The 18,125-nt window shown below is 38.7% G+C and overlaps 1 protein-coding gene across 3 annotated transcripts in view; it reads left to right on the forward strand.

The window, feature by feature from the left end:
* LOC136827877 (uncharacterized) overlaps window positions 1-18,125 on the forward strand; it is an 870,075-nt gene that overhangs the window by 373,907 nt on the left and 478,043 nt on the right. For all 3 annotated transcript variants that reach the window (XM_067085339.1, XM_067085340.1, XM_067085341.1), the window contains exon 3: window positions 6,692-6,754. In XM_067085339.1, the coding sequence (XP_066941440.1) occupies window positions 6,692-6,754 (63 nt within the window). The remainder of the gene's footprint in view (window positions 1-6,691; window positions 6,755-18,125) is intronic.

The raw sequence follows: 18,125 nt of genomic DNA on the forward strand, positions 1-18,125 counted from the left end.
GAACATTCACCTTCAACCAAAGGGCATCTTAATTTCATTGACCCAAATTGCAGTTGTCAATAAGCATGGAGAAATCATCAAACCCAGTACAGTTGAATTCAGCAGGTCCACAACTTACATATATATTTTTTAAAAGTAGGGTTATCTGGTTTTACAGTTATCAAGCATTGATATCTTAGGTGTGGGCTCCTAATTATCATTCATTCATATCTAACTTTTTGGGGATTGCTTGTGAACCCTGGTTTATGGTTACAAGTACCCAACAGCTTCTCTTCATGCACTTTACCTGGAGCTTCAGCGCTCTATGAAATGGTTCTCTGTTTACCTTTAACTCAGCACAGCACAGCAGACCTTTCAACATCTGTTCCTGAAATAGAAAGGTTCCCTACATTGATGAATGGGGAAATGGACAATAACAAACAAAAGACTAATATCAAAAGTAAAAATATAAATACAATAGTTAATTATAAACAAAAAATAAAGCATGTTGCATAAATACAACCAAATTAATAATGCCATTACAGTTCAGGGCTATAGGGCAGATCTTAGAAAAGAAAGTTTATCCTAAGAATGCTTCATTATTCTTGCCTTGTTATATAAGGTGAAGGAGGGTTGTCTGTTCTACAGGTCTCCTTCCAAGACTTGAGGAAGCACATGGGAAGGACTAGTCCTGATGCAGTGTTTTGTCTATTTGGGGATGAAGATAGATTATTATAGTTTTCAGACTTTTAAGAGGTTTTCAGCTCTATATAAGCTTCCAGTTAAGTAATTTCTTCATATAATTTTGAGGAAGCTTTTGGCCTTACCAGGATGGGAATGGATTTTTATGACTGGTCTCTGAATTGTCAAGTAGAGTAAACCTCTTGATGATGACCCAGGACAGAAGGGTGAGAGACTCTGTTTTCCCTTCCAAGTTTCTCTGACTGGTGTACTAGACACTTTTCTGCAAGATTAGTTGGTTATGGATGCTTGATGCTTATGTCTTTATAATCCCAGAACTTCAGGTTGCCCTTATTAGTTCTGTGGTGGCTGTAGAGGGATTGGTTTCTGGATTGTTTCCATTAGTGGTATATCTCCCTATAACTTTTTTTTCTTTGTTCCAACGGGGGGAACCTATGCTTCAGCTGTTACCGAACTCACAATCAAAACAAAATCTCATAGGCCTGTGCCCTCGTGCGACCTCAGACAGCCTAAGTGTTTGTTATCTTCCCTGCTAACTGTGATATTGAGTGCCTTCCAGTAGCCAGAGTTAGCAAATGCTATGTAGTTTGATGGATTTTTAGAGGGGCAAGAGGTCTTCTTGGTGCTATTCTCTTTGTTCATGGTCTGTGAGCCACGTGGTCGGCCTCCCTTTGTCTGTGCTGTGTGAGTTGTTACTACATCTGCACCTCTGTAGGCAACTTAATTGGGTTCTTTAATGTTCTTAGTTACTCTAAAAGCTGACATTGCAATTAGAGGATATAGCTCAATGTTCTCTTGCATTTACATCATGCTCAACTAGACTTTGCTTATGACCTGGATCTCAAGGGGAATTAAGGCACCTTGAGCATATCACTTTTTTTTGCAGGCTTAATGTGATTTAGAACTTTGTCTGCAGAGCTGTTTAAGACAAGAGAAGTGGTCCGTTTAAAGCACTTGACTAAGCAAACTATCTCTTGGTAGCCATGGTACCTGCAAAAGAGGAAATGAATTCCAAGTGCTTTTCCCAGATGTTGGCTTTGCAGTAAAGACACTACTCTTGCTCTTTCCTTGGGTGTTGAGCTAAGAGTGATTTCTAGGCATTTTCTTTCTCAGTGTTCTTAAAATGCCAAACTTTACCTCATTTAGATGTAATGAGATACTACACTTTTCTTCTGGATAAGGGCATTCAGAGTGTACTAAGACTATAAACTATTGGAGGTGAAATTTAAAAATTTTGTGCATTAAGAGATTGAAAGCAACTTTATCAAAGTGTACAGTATTGCCCTTTTTGGCAAATCAGCACATGAAAGCTTCATCTTAACCCTTAAACGCCGAGGCTCTATTTACAAAAAGTGTCTAAAGTATGCCTGAGATTTTCAGGGAGTTAGTGCAGCGGAAAAAAGTTTTTTCAAAAAATCACAGCACGCTTAGTTTTTAAGATTAAGAGTTCATTTTGGCTCCTTTTGTTGTCATTGCCTGAAGTTTAGTATGCAACCATCAGAAATGAAAAAAATATCATTATCATATATAAATATTGAAATATATGACAGTTGAAAAAAAATTTCATATATAATTGTATACAAATATGTCGCTGTGAGCAAAACAGTTAAAGCTATTGAGTTATTTTTGTTTTGTTGTATTGTACACTAAATTGCGATGATTTTGGTATATAACAAATTGTAAAACGATCAGAGCAACACAGAGAAAATATTATCACAAAATGATGCATGAATTCGTAATGTGTGGATGTAAAAAAAAGTTTTTTTTTTTTCAAAAATTCACCATAAATCGAAATATTGTGCTAGAGACTTCCTGTTTGTTGCAAAATAAAGGTAATTGATTGAATATTACTAGACTGTAAGTGTTTTAGCTTACAATTGCAGTTTTCGACCATTTCGGTCGAATCAAAGTGACTGTAGGTTTAAATTTTGGCACTTATAGTGATTTATATGAAAATATTTCAAAACTGACAAAAGCTAAACCATGAGTTATTTTTTGTTGTATTCTACATGAAATTGCACACATTTTCATGCATAACACTTTTTGATGTAATGCCTAATATAAAACGTGTGGAAAATTACGACAAGGTGACTAAAGAAATTCTGAGATTTTCAGCAGTTTCATGCGCGCGGAGGTATGGAAAATTTTTTCAAAAATTCACCATAAATCGAAATATTGTACTAGAGACTTTCCATTTGTTGCAAAATGAAGGTAAATGATTGAATATTACTGAAATGTAAGAGTTTTAGCATACAATTGCATTTTTTTACCTTTTCGGTCAAGTCAAAGTTGACCATAGGTTTAAATTTTGGCACTTATCGTGATTTATATGGAAATATTTCCAAACTGATAAAAACTACAACCATGAGTTATTTTTTGTTGTATTCTACATGAAATTGTGCACATTTTCATGTATAACACTTTATGTAACGCCTAATATAAAACGGTGCAAAAATTACGACAAGGTGACTAAAGAAATTCTGAGATTTTCAGCCGAGTTACCGCGTTCAGAGGTAAGGAAAAAGTTTTTTCAAAAATTCACCATAAATTGAAATATTGTGCTAGAGACTTCCCGTTTGTTGCAAAATGAAGGTAAATGATTGAATGTTACCAGAATGTAAGAGTTTTAGCTTACAATTGCATTTTTCGACCATTTCGGTCGAGTCAAAGTTGACTGTAGGTTTAAATTTTGGCACTTATTGTGATTTATATGAAAATATTTCAAAATGATAAAAGCTACAAACATGAGTTATTTTTTGTTGTATTCTACATGAAATTGCACACATTTTCATATATAAAACTTTATGTAACACCTAATAGAAAACTGCAAAAATTATGACAGTGACTAAAGAATTTCTGAGATTGTAAGAGCCTGACGCCGTCTCTTCCAAACACGTTTGTGTTCGTGTGTTCGTCGTCCATTGGAGTGGCGAGATGTTTAGCGTCTTCACAAACAGAAACATACACACAGTTTGATACAGAAGATTTGTTGGAACATTATGAGTACATGATTAGAATGCTTGCATGGCAATGCAAGTAGTGGTGATTGTACATACATCAAGACAACAATGGTTAGGGAGAAACAGACGGAAATATTGTATGGTTGAAATCGCGTTCCTTTAGAGGAAGAAAACGAGTTGCTCTTGTTGTCTTGTCCACTCCGATGGACGATGAACACAAGTGTTTGGAAGAGACGGCGTCAGGCTCTTACAAGATTTTCAGCAGAGTTAGCTCGGACGTAAGGAAAGAGTTTTTTTTCAAAAATTCACCATAAATCGAAATATTGTGCTAGAGACTTCTCGTTTGTTGCAAAATGAAGATAAATAATTGAATATTACTAGAATGTAAGAGGTTTAGCTTACAAGTGCATTTTTCGACCATTTCAGTCGAGTCAAAGTTGACCGAAGGTTGAAATTTTGGCACTTATCGTGATTTATATGAAAATATGCCAAATTGATAAAAGCTACAACCATGAGTTATTTTTTGTTGTATTCCACATGGAATTGTGCATATTTTCATATATAAAACTTTATGTAACTGCTAATAGAAAACAGTGCAAAAATTACGACAAAGTGACTAAAGAATTTCTGAGATTTTCAGCAGAGTTAGGGCGGATGTAAGGAAAAAGTTTTTTAAAAAAATTCACCATAAATCGAAATATTGTGCTAGAGACTTCTCGTTTGTTGCAAAATGAAGGTAAGTGATTGAATATTACTAGAATGTAAGAGTTTTAGCTTACAATTGCATTTTTCGACCATTTTGGTCGAGTCAAAGTCGACCGAAGGTTGAAATTCTGTCACTTATCGTGATTTATATGAAAATATGTCAAAATTGACAAAAGCTACAACCATGAATTATTTTCTGTTGTATTCTACATGAAATTGTGCACGTTTTCACATATAAAACTCTATGTAAAGGCTAATAGAAAACAGTGCAAAAATTATGACAAAGTGACTAAAGAATTTCTGAGATTTTCAGCGGAGTTAGCTGATGCTTTCTTTTGGGATAAGAAAGAAATTCGCCCATGCGCAGCTGGGTCACGCTTGTAAACAAAACAACAGCGTGATCCGTGAACTCCCAGCATCCCTCAAGGCCGTGATTTAAAATTTTTTGCAAATGGGGCCTATAAGTATTTTTTCACAAATATTTAAAAAAACTTTTTGTAGTCGACGTATTTTACGGCCACTTGGCACCCGACAGACAATTTCTGTTGACGTAAAATACGTCCAGTCGGTGTTTAAGGGTTAACCTGTTACCTTTACTAAAAGTACTTATACAATGAATGCTTTTTAGCAGATTTTCTCTACCACAAAGACCAAGTAATAGTGACAGAATGGGCTGAAAATCTGAAGATTTACAGCAAGTGGTGGAAGCTGTACATATACAGTACAGTATGTCATTTTGACTGTTTGCGACCAGGTGTGCTGATTTATTGTGTCACAGTTCAAGATCCTTTGGCATGAATGGTGGACACTATGCTGTTACACTGGTCAGGTGTGGACTGCTAAGCTTTTTCACCCACCCCCTGTGCTGTGGTCCAGGAAGTCACAAGTGAGACAATTCTGTAATTGATACATATCTATTTCCCCCAGGTGGACAAGGAGGATCTGATTTCCAGACTTTCTTTAGTGACTGATAGATCTGGGTAGACTATCTCTCCTATTAAAGGAGGTTACAGTGAAAGGACTATTCTTGCCAGTGCTAGCACTGCTAAGCACTTCAGCAAAATAGAAGTCATGTCATTCAGAGTTAGTTCTCCAGAGACATGGCAATTGTAACTTTCTTTCCATTTTAGAACAAAAAATAATCTGAGGTTTAAACCTTTATCATATCTGTGACTGTTCACAGCCTCGATCTCTTACTCTTCTTTGCTCATGTTTTTATTTAGGAAATAATAAGTTTGTAGTTGTTAAGAGTTTGCACATTTGCTTGAGGACTCTACCTTTATGCCTTGCTTGAAGGTCATGTTGCATGATGTTTGTTACACCATTTAATTTGGGGAAAACCTCTCCTTACCTAAGGTTATTAAAGCCGCCGAGTGGAAGTATAATCAGTTTAGCATTGCATTTCTTAAGGGATATTGAATTGCAGTACAGTACAATTTTTGCAGTGTCTTAGCACCCATAGTTTGTGCAAAGGAATTACTACCCTGAGTCAAAATAGCAGTGGCCTGGTTGTCGTTTTACAAATTGGAAACCCGGTTGAGCTATGCGAGATTGGAGGTAGACAGTGAATGTTTAGGAGGGTACTTTCATATCTGTGGGCATTTCCTAGCTTGTAAATCTGTCGTTGCACAGTAGAGTCATGGTACAGGGTTCCTCCTCCACCTTGCTACATACAGTTTAAGTTGGCATCCACCATGAGACTTTAAGCACCTTGTGGTGAGGTTCTCGACCTAATGTATGATCCTTTGTGGTGGAAGAAATAGCCTAAGCGTATTAATATTTTACATTGGGGTAAGCTAACAGGTGAGGGATACCTGATTTTATTTTGCCCACCTCATTAATGTGGTAATCAACTGTGTAAGGGAAAGGTAATTTTCATTAAAAAAATATAGATACTTAATTTAAGATCACATTCCAAGTACACAGAAGAACACTGCCTACCAGTTAGTGTTTATACCTGTATGTCCCCTGGTAGAGGGGGGACGGGGAAATAGATGGATATTGGCTGTTACTTGTAGAAAACAAGGAGAACCTTTAAATTTAGCTATTTGTCATACTTTGCTGGTGCAGACGGCAAAGCTGGATAATGGAGAGTTAAGTATTTAAAAAACAAATCCTAAATTATTTACATTTTCATCACATTGAACAGAGATTTAGTGTTCATGATAATTTTATCATTACAAACTTCATTAGAAGATAAAGCTTAAAAAAAGTCTAATAGGTAGTAGGGTAGCCATTCCCCCCACCATTATTTCAGATCTCTGATGGTCTACTGCACTACTGATTACTGTATATACATTTGGAAAGGAATATCAAATTTTTTTTTAAGTTGCATGTATTTTTAGTTTCAGACACAGACATGGATGATGGAGGTGAAGATGGCTCATTTTCAGAGCTAGGCAATCAAAGTAAGTATCAGACATTAGATTTCTTATATGAGAAATCCATATAGTAAAGTTTATCATAAGGAAAGCTGACCATTAGTCAAGTGTAAACCAGCTTTAGAATTTCTTTAAGCAATATGGCATGTTTTCTTTACATCTTTGCAAAGATGTCACATGAAGTTTGGAAGATCTTTCTTCCTCCAAGATCATCAGTTTAGTACAGTAATTTAAGTGATACCTATACTGTATGTACAATAAACAAACCCTTTTCAGTACATTTAAAATGACTCGATAAAGGCAAGAGAACTGAGTGCTGAATTTCCTCGTACAGAAGAAATGAAGCAGTCTGTTATAGATGAGACCTCTTACCATTACATAAATTGCAAAGTTAGAATAACTGAAAGCATTAAATTTAATTCAGTATTTCATGATGAAAAATGAAGAGCATGAAATATTCTATTTCATGGAGGTTTCTCCATATCATCTGTGTGTCTTCATTATATTTTCAGAAATTAATAGAGAATGCTAATAGCTTCTGTTTGTTACACCTTCAAAATTTTTTCAGAATTGGTATGCTGTAATTAATTTTTCACTCTGGAGAATAGCTGCCCTGTATGAATATGATAAAGTTCTATTTATTCATTTTACATTTGTCCAAAGGATTCGAGGAACTGGACCTGCAATAAAAATGTTAAAAAGTAATGTTTTATGTAATTATTGAATAGCTAAACTGTGCACTCAACCTGTTATGATTTTCTTAACACTGCCCCCTCTCTGCATGACAAACAGGCACTATGGAAAATTGGGGGCTTGCACAATGAAATTAAGGACTAGTCAGTGGCAGCACTGATAAGACCAGTTTAGAGCAGCGAGGCAAAGACTGTACCTCTTTTTTTTTTTTGCTTCTCCCTCATTGTTTTTTTTTAACAATGCAGTGTTGTTACTAGGTAACCTTGTAGTGACTTGGACTGTGCACCTGAATGCACTTGGAACTTAATGCCCTCACTTCTAGCAGACTGCTTTGGTCAGATTTTAAGGCATCCACCCTGATGGTGGTAGGGAAATTTATAACCACTGACCAATTGGTGCTAAACTTACGGAAGGTGGTTCCTCCTAGTAGAGGACTGATCCCCCTGAAACACCATCTCATTATGATCCACATGGGATATGAGGGCTAACATCCTTTGATAATATAGGTAGATTGATCTTTCTTGCTACAGCACTCCCTGAAATACTTTGGACCCTCTCGTGATGACCCTTATAGCACTGATGTGGACAGTGGCATAGGCAACCAGGGCTCTAATACAGTACTGTTATGTTAGAACCTTACTCTTCCCCATCTGGAATGGTTCAAAAAGATCACAGACCAAAGGAGCAAAGGGTAAGAAATCCTGAAAGTGAAAGAAGTAGAATTGAAAGTTAGTCTTAGTGGACAAGTTGTAAATTATAACAAATTTTTAATTCCTAAAATTGAAAATGTAAGAATCAAAACATAAATGTATTTATGGCTAACAGAAAATATTTTTTTCAGTGTATTGATATTCAGCCAAAAATTCTCCTTCAAGGAAATGGAAGCTTGCCCATTAAAAATTTTTTGTCTGAACAGAGTGGAAATTTGAAATGTATCTCTCAGTTAGTTGGACATCCAGTCAAAGCACCCCACACAGTATTTAATCAGTAGAAGGTATAATATATGCACATAAATACTGGCATTGGTGGGAGAAATTGGAAATTCGAGGCATAATCAAAGTTATAAGAATGGGGAAAAGATTGGAAACCATATCCCTTTGACAGCATTGATCGTGACTTTAATTCAGTGTAGATTGTCAAAGATCATCAAACCTATATACAGTATTACCATTGTCAAATGTATGAACACCTGGGTCACATATGAAAGAAAGACCATTTATTTAATGTAAAAATGCTCAGAAAAAGTATAATGAAGTTCCATCATACTTTCGCTGTGGTGAAGACTATCCAGCACCATCAAAAAGCTGTGTATACTCTATCTGAGAAAGAAGTCCAAGCTATTATTAAAGTAATGGAGAAGTCACTTGTAAAATAAAAAAGCTGTGTAAATTCTATCAGAGAAGAAGTCCAAGATGTTGTTAGAGTAATGGAGAAGTCACTTTTAACGAGGCCACAAAAAGAGCATCTTGAATACAAAAAAGACCAGGAGAACCTCTCTCATTATTGCAGAAGAAACTCAAGTCTAATGTTGTAACAGATCTGATAGAAAAGCAAACTACAAAAACTACAACTAACTTGAATAAAGATCGGAGTACTGTATCAGAGTCGTAAAGGCTAGTTAGCATGATACAAAGACCAGACAAAAATTAGCCAAAACCAGCTGAAATTGATAAACTAGAAAATTAGAAAAAGGATTTAAAGTTCAGGGAAATCTTTGATCAATTGCCTCCACCAAACCTTTGAGATCTGATACCTAAAGTTTGTAAAACAAACAAGAAAAGAAGGAAAATCAAGAAGAGAAATAAAATAAAATAAAACATTAAGGGAAAAGAAAACATTGAAATTCTGAAAATTCTCTGATAAACTCAAGAAATGTTCCAAAGGTAAAACATATGGATAATGCTAGAAAGTAATTATTCTAGCATTCTTCCAGTAATTCATGGGAAAGCCAGGGTCATCATCATGACAATAAACATTTTTACCTCACCTTTTCCTTTTAATGGTTTAGATGTAAAATAAATTCTGTCAACTCCTCTTTGTCCTGTGCTCTTTTTCTTGAATGTCCATCAATTTTAGGTCTTTATCAATGTCCTTTCTCAATGATTCCCGCGTCCCTACAGGTTTTCGTCCTGCTCTTCCTTATTTAGTGCTCTTCTAACCGAGTGTTCTTCAGCCCTTCTCGCCAGTTGTACAAACTGTCTCAATCATTGAAACTTCAGTCTTTTTTGCAGCTTCTTTATGCCACATCTTTCCATCAGTCTTTCATTTTACAAGTGTTGTAATTTATATTTCCATTTTTGCTAATACTGTTGATGGTGCTAATAGTTTTGTTTACATAATATGTATAGCTGATGCTCAGAAGGAGCAGTTACAGCCTCTGCCTAAGCGTCATCTTTTTTCTTTCCTTATTTTATTTACACCATGAATGGTGATGAAGAATATGTAAGCAGTGATTTCGTAGATACTGAGGGTTCCAGTCATGATTACAGGTAGCTCTTATATATCACTAGATGAAGATGAACACAGAAGAAATTATGCCAGATTATAGGGGCTTTAAAAGGCACTTACTGTGTGACTTCCAGCCTGGTTTAGTTTTGTAGGTAATGGTGGGATTCCCTTTGATTTTGATTCCAAAGGTAATGATGTACAGTATTTGAAGAGCTTGTGGATGATATTTTGTTCATGTATGGAACAAACCTTGGTCTTAATGTAAGGATAAATTTTCTGGTGCTAGCTGGAGTCCGGTTAAAAATAACACAAGGAATTGGTGGCAACAGGCATCATCATATCAGTTTTCTCTCTAACCATCTTCATAGCAAGACAGTTCAGTGCCCGTTTTTCCCAAGAAGCTGGTTTTTCTCACTTCCTGTCCACATGCACCTACGGCGTTCTGGTTTTTTTTTTTTTTTTTTTTTTTTTTACTTGCATTTCCCTAAATGCAAGCCCACATTTCAGCTAAGCTTTGCAAGCTTCAGAGACAATGTCCAGGAGATGGTAGCAACCCCTATTCCCATTACTGTACTTGTCTTCTTTGTCTACAGACCCACATCCCACTTGTATTAGGTGCAGATCTAATGCCTGCAGTGTAAATAACCCTTGTTCTGTGTGTTCTCTTTGGTCTCCTGAGCAATGGAAGAGATTTGCCAATAGGAGGCAGTATAAGAGGAAATCAGCGGCGCCACCTTGGGAAGGCTTTTTGTCTCCTTTGATGGCAGGCATTCCAATTCCTTCTTGTTCAGCCTCTTCTTACCCAAGTCTCCTCTCACTGGTGCTTCTTCTCATGAAGATTATTCTCCCTATACCATTCTTCTTTGGTTTCGTCCTTAGCAGATTCGAAGGGGGGTTCGGGGGGTCTTGTTTGAAAAGATGCTGCCCTGTTCTTTCAGGGGGGATGCCAGCCCCCCCATGAGGGAGGAGGCAGCTCTCCCTAGTATAGTTTTTTCAGGAGGAGAGGCTCAGAAAGGGTCTAAGTGTTGGGCATTGCTAGGCCTATCAGGGGTACCAGCCCTTTCTGGCCTCATGTCTCACTGCATGTCATCTTGTACCCCAGCAGCTTCCACCATAACAGTTTCCAGATCTTCTGTTTCAGTGACAATGGCTCTTCCTGGGACTGTTTCCAATGCTACAGTTTCTGTGACGTCATCTTGTCTGTCAACGGCTCTCCCAACACCTATCCCCATGCTTTCTCCTTCCAGGCAGGGTCCGTTGACTTCCTCCTGTAAGTCTCCTACATCTGCTCCCACCGACTCTCATCCAGGCTCTTTTTGACAGTTGAAGGTTTGTTTCTCAAGAAGTATGGCCGTGTTGAGCCTAATGCTGCAGTAGTAATGACATTCTGTATCCCCCCCCCACCCCCGACTCAGCCGACAGACCAGACCGTGATTCTTGTGGTTTGGAGGTTGATCATCAAGAATGTGTGACTACTGATGGTGAGGTCGTTGAGCTTATTCGTGGGTGTAACAACCTAGTTGGAGAAACTGTGACTGCCTCATTAGATCACACTTCAGGCACTGAAGCTCTTCCAGGACCTAAGAAAGAGGCTAAGTCTTCCTTGGGATAGCCATACTCTAAGCATGCTGATTTCATTCTTAACCAAGTGAATTCTCTCGTCTCCGGGAGGGATAATTTACTCCATTCCAGTAGATCCTTTAAGCTACTTCTTTCTCCTTTGCCTTGACATAGACGCTTTTGTGCAACCTCCAAGTCCTCCTTACAGCCTAAACAAGTTAATCCAGACCTGGTTCATTTAGGCGCAGGCATTACCTTAGACCAAATTAAAGCAAGAGGGTCCATCCTTCACTTATCAAGAGGCGGTTGCCTTGGAATCAAGTGTTTTGTCAGCTTTCCAGGCTGCTTTTTGGCTTGATGTATGGACAACAACAGTGGCTCAGATATCTTCCACTTTAATGGATAACACTGAAGAGAGTGCTGTCTTCTTTAGGTTGCTACAATCTGGTGGGATGATTTCTTACATGGCTCACTTAACAGCTAATGTGTGGGCCAATTTGCTACCAAAAAGAAGAGATGCCACTCTTACTAAAGTTTCGAAATTCATCAGTACTGATTCCATTCTAGCTTTACGAAATTGGGATATCTTAACCTATGTGTCTCTCTTCCCCAAGGATCAGCTTGATTCTGCAATTGACAGGTGAAGAGCAGACAGTAACGATCGTCTTGTACATCAAGCTGTCACAAAATTATCTGGCCTTTCTCATGCTGGCTCTTCCAAATCAAGACCTCAATCTAGTTTTTACACATCACCTAAGAGACCTCAAAGTGTGGCATTACCACACAGAGGGTCATCAACCTTCGCCACCTCAAACCAAGGCCACTCAGAAGCGGCCCTTTCAGCCCACTCTACCAGAGGAGGCAGAGGCAGAGCTAGAGGAGGTAGACAATAGAGTGGGCATCCCTCCTCAGTTGCTGCCTTCAGTTGGGGTGGTGCCTGGTGAGCCATTGGGCAGCTTGGCAGCAGTACAGAGCAGAGACCTTGGTAGTAGATATTCTACGGGTGGGTTATCTACTACCCTTCGAGTTTCCTCCTCCCCTCTCTGAGCTTTCCCTTCACCAAAGCTTCTAGTTCTCCAAGAAGAAATGAAGAAAATGATGGTAAAGGGGGCTTTGGAGGTAGTTCAAGACCCTTCTCCAGGTTTCTACAGTCACAACCTTCTGGTTCCCAAAGAAACTGACGATTGGAGACTGGTAATAGTGTCAACTCTCGGCCTTTTCATCAGGAAGACGTGATTCAAGATGGAAACCCCACAAACAGTCCTTGCAGCCATCAGGAAGGACAACTTCATGCTGACGATAGACCTGAATGATGCATACTTCCAGATTCCAATTCACCAGTCATCTAGGAAGCCTCTTCACCTTATCCATGGAGAGATAGTCCACCAGTTCAAGGTTCTTTGCTTCGGCTATCAACAAGCCCACAGGTCTTTACCAGAGTGCTCACTCTAGTCTGAACTTGGGCTCATTCTCATGGGATATGCATCTTGAGATACCTTAATGACTTGCTAGTCCTTGCAAGTTCTTGGCTAAAGCTAATCTAAGACAGAGATCATCTACTTCATTTTTGTTGTGGCTTAGGCATTGTGATAAATCTGGAGAAGTCAGAGGATCCTTTACCTGGGCATGATCATAGACCTGACAGCGGCGAAGGTGCTTCCATCAGATCCATGAATAGACAAGTTCAGGAGCATAGCCCATTCCTTCCTGTCCAAACAGAAGCATCCAGCTCGTTGGTGGCAGGTCATCCTAGGTTACTTGTCATCCCTGGAAAAGCTGGTTCCTCATGGTCGCCTTCACCTTTGCTCTCTTCATTGGAGACTGAAGGGATTTTGGTCCCCTTCGAAGGATTCCCCTTGCTTCTGGTTCCTCTGTCGAAAGGGGTAAGGCAAGACTTAGTATGGTGGCTAGATGACAAGAACCTGACCATGGGAATACCCCTTCACTCTCCCCATCCGGAAATCCTACTGTTCTCGGACGCTTCATACAAAGGTTGGGAGCGCACTTGGAAGATCTAACATCAGGACTGTGGGATCTCCAAGAGAAACAGATTCATAGCAATATCTTGGAGCTGAAGGCAGCCTTCCTAGCACTTCATGAATTTCAAGAAAAGTATGACAGGGCACTCCATGGTCCTTATGTCTGACAACAATACAGTGGTAGCTTATTTCAAGAAAAGGGCGGGGGCTAGTGTCCTGTCAACTTCACAAATTGACTGTACAATTACACCAGTGGCCGGTCTCCCATTCAGTAGTTCTCTCAGCCAGATACATCCCAGGCAAGAGGAATGTTGTGGCAGACAAACTGAGCTGTTGGGGTCAGGTACTGGGGACGGAATGGTCACTTCATCAAGAGGTAGCAGAAAGGCTATTCCATCTGTGGGGAAGGCCTATAGTAGATCTTTGTGCAACAAGGTTCAACAAAACTAGAGGTTTTTTGTTTGGTCGTTCTAGATCCCTGGACCATGGCAGAGGATGCCCTTCAACATCCTGGGGACAACCTGGAAGCATACAACTTTCCCCCCTTTTGCCTAATCTGTCAAGTGATCAACAGAGTACTGTAGTGATCTCCCAGAATCCAGGATGACCCTTGTGGCTCCCTTTTGGCCACATGCAGAATGGTTTCCCGATCTTCTAACCTTGTTGACCGAAGCTCTGAGAGAGATTCATCCATGGCACAACCTTCTTTGCCAACCCCACATAGAGATTTCATTGATCAGTAGGGTCCCTATTTCTTTATGCCTGGATACTGTCAAGTATATCTTGCGAGTGAAACGCTTTTCTCGCAGAGCAGCGACAAGAGATATCAGGTTACTTTAGAAGGTCATCTACAGCCATGTATCAAGGAAAATGAGCAGTCTTCTGTGATTGGTGTTGTCAACTGGGTTTCTCTCCTGTTGGAACTTCTATTCAACAAGTAGTGGACTTCTTCATCTTTTTCTGTAGGGAGAAACTACTCTCAATTTCAGCCATCAAGGGTTATAGAGCTGCTCTAGCACCAGTTCTTCGTTTAAAGGACGTGGATCTCTTTTTATCATGGGAAGTTTCTATGCTTCTCAAGAATTTTGAGCATTGAATCCTTGCGAGGCTCAACAGACAGGAATTTAACCTTCAAGACAGTTTTCTTACTGGCCTTGGCTTCTTCAAAGAGGGTCATGTGAATTACATGGACTCTCTTTTAATGTTAACATACGAGGGGTTGGAGTTCCATAGCCTTCAAATTTGTCCCAGAATTTGTAGCTAAGACTCAAAATCCCTTTATTCATGATGACTGATTCGAGTCTTTCTCAATCCCTTCTCTCCAGGATTTTGTTGGTGATGACCCAGATGAATTGCTGTTATGCCCTGTCAGGGCACTGCGTGGCTAACTAAAAAAGGACTCGGCATCTCAGACCTGAATGCCGAAGACTTTTTGTTAGCACAGGCTTACATCTCTGCCTCACATTCAGATGGCCAATGCAGTGCATGCAAGAGCACATGATGTTGGTGGTCTAGGCCCTACCATCACTTTCAAGAACTTGTTGGTTCACAGGATTTTTAAGGCAGGTACCTGGCTTTGCAGACCACCTTCACATCCTTCTATCTGCAGGATGTTGCCCACAGGTCCTTGGACACTTTTTCCTTGGGTCCGGTGGTGGATGCTCAGCAAGTTATGTAGCTCATCCAATGCCTGTGGCAGGACAGTATAGTATCTTACCCATGATGTTGGATATGAAAGTGAGTGTGAATGAGATGACTGGTCTTCTTCCTTTCTTTTTCTTTTTCTTCTCTACTGGCAGGCAGTAGAGATAATAATTCCATCATTTACTGGAACTGGTCAGATGCAGGGGAGCAAGATTCCATTCTATAAAGTTTTACAGTCGGTCCCTGGATTAGCGGAATTTTCAGTGGAACCTATTTACAAATTATTCTCGGGGAAAACTCACCCATTCGCAGATTTTTTCTTTCGTGGATACTCGCTGTTCGCAAAATTTTTGCAGTTATATACTTACGGGTACAGGCAGTCCCCGGTTATCGGCAACCTCGGTTACTGGCGATCCGGTTTTACGGCGCTTGTCTAGTGACGACAATAACCAGATTTTTGTCGCTGATAACCAGTTATCGGTGCTGATCGCCTCTTATCGGCGGCGCTGATCACCGGTTATCGGCGCCACTAACTGGTTATTGGTGCTGCTAACTGGGGATCAGTGCTATTATTGCCGATTTTCGGTTAGCGGAAATTTTCGGTTGTGGTCACGCCGTTGGGAACGGAACCACGTCGATAACCGGGGACTGCCTATACTAGTTTTCAAATAGTATTAGTAATATGATTACATATTACTGTAATACTGTAACAGTAAATAATAATGTACATTAATAATAATAATACAGTAATAGTAATAAAATTAATTAATGCAGTACAGTAAACCCCCCGTATTCACGTTCTCATGATTTGCGGACTCACGTATTCACGGATTTCTCTTTGGGATGTAGCTACCTATTATTCGCGGAAAATTCACCCATTCGCTGTATTTTTCACTGAGAAATATTCACTAAACACTGTATTTTCATCTCATTTTCATGACTAAATAAACTTTTTGTGATAAAACTATTAAAGTACTCAGGTAATGCTTGAGTTACGATAATTCACCTTGTGATAATTCGATTTTGCAGTGGGGTAAGCAATTAATACCAATACGACAATATTATTTATAAAATATTTTTAAGCTTCGCACGGGTGCAGGCGGCAGCGTAATCAGGCACTGAGAGAGACCAAATTACAATAGACAACTTTTCCTCCATCTCTTTATCCCATCTTCTAGTTAAAAAAGTAAAAGAGAATGATAAAAGTATTGTTAGTAATGTTATACTCTTGCATAAATACGTACAGCCATAAGCAACCAACCAAGAAACTGTTGTTTTGCTTATAACCGAATTGGATAACAACAGCAATTTACCGGATATTTCAACCACCGTAAGTTAATAAACAATTACCATAGGTTATGGCACAAATGACGTTAAGTAGAATAGGACATATATTTTTACATCATAGGGTCAAAATTTTTACAATCAACCGAAAAGAACTTGAAGGAGGGGAGGGATTATGGCTGGGCCGGTATGGATAAAAGATTGTCATAACAGCCAAAAAAGAACAAAACCCCACAGAAGATGGTACTTAACTTAAGATATACTAGATGCAAAATCCAAATTAAAGAGAGACGAGCACACAAAAGAAACGGATGCAGTCACGTGCTAGAAAATGGAAAGTTGTAGCTGAAGCTGAAAACGGCTCACCGCTCTGTTCGGGATTTTGATAGGAGAGCTGCGTGGTAGTGGTATTTCAACCCTTCTTTAACTAGAATACTGGGAAGTAACCCCAGCTTTCCTGAAAGCTCTTTTTCTCTGGTATATCTAGCATTGTTATACCTAGAAAACATGGATGAACCTTCCTGAAATAGATTTTCCTTTGTCAAAATTTAAATTGGATAAAAGAGTATTCTAATCAAAACTAATGGGCATGAAACTGGAAACACATTGGCAACATGGATGAAACTTGATTGTAATTTAAATTGTTATTTTTAATGGGCATGAAAGAACACATTACTGTTATTTTTACGCCGATAAACGATAAATACATCAAGCTCGTATTATGATGAAATCAAGTGAAAATAGCGAACGGAATCTTGAATTTTTTTACACAAAACAACTGCCCCCAAACGGCCGTCGTCATCTAATAACGAAAATAATAGATAAATTAATTTCACAACGAGACATATTTTAGCTATATTTCAACTTAAAAACACTGTATAACGAAAAATAACCTTGCCCCTTATAAATAAAGTATCTAGACTGTAGAGATTCATTTCCGCTAACTAGAAGCAAGAAAAGCACTCAGTACTGAGTTAGATGTGGCGAAATAAACACCGTGTAAATATTTCCAAACCAAAACACTGATTGCTATGAATGCAATTTTTGATACAAAAGCAATATAAGAATATATAAAATATTATTGGATACAGTGAATTAAGGCATAACATTTTAAAAGATCCATGGAAAAGATGCATATATGTTATGTTGGCGTTTGTATAATACGATATGTGAATGTAGAGTAGGCTATGCTACCGTGTATGTATACAATATACCTTAGTGTAGGCTAAGCTAATTCTTGTTTGTTATTCAGTTTCTCTTTGTATTGAATTATCGTAAGTCACTTTGCATGAACCTCCAAAATTAGCTGATATTAATAATTACTATACCGTGTATGTAAAGAGTATATTTTATAGTGTAGGCTGGGCTACTATATATGTATACATGGTACTGAATACCCTAGTGTAGGCTTGGGTATGTTCGAGATTCATTTTGGTATTTCTTACGTTTTCTCCTACAAACAATTTTTTTTTTTTTTTTGAACCTAACCCCATCGTAAGTAGGATAATGCATGTATAAGCATTTTTAGTTTGTTTTGTGTGTGTTTGAACTATCAAAATAGGCAGTTCTAAGTGTTTTTAGAAGGGTTCTAAGTATTCACTAGGTTTAGCTATTCACGGGGGTTGGGGGGGCGGTTATGGTAGGCATCCCCGCGAATACAGGGCGTTTACTGTATAGTGTACCCCACTCAAACACTGCAAATGCAACTCACGCTGCCTCTCTTTCACTCCTTCATGCCGATACACTATAGGTTTCTCACCTCCAACGTGTACGGACTCAATCACCTTATA

Source organism: Macrobrachium rosenbergii, chromosome 42 (assembly GCF_040412425.1).
Source record: "Macrobrachium rosenbergii isolate ZJJX-2024 chromosome 42, ASM4041242v1, whole genome shotgun sequence".
NCBI lineage: Eukaryota > Metazoa > Arthropoda > Malacostraca > Decapoda > Palaemonidae > Macrobrachium > Macrobrachium rosenbergii.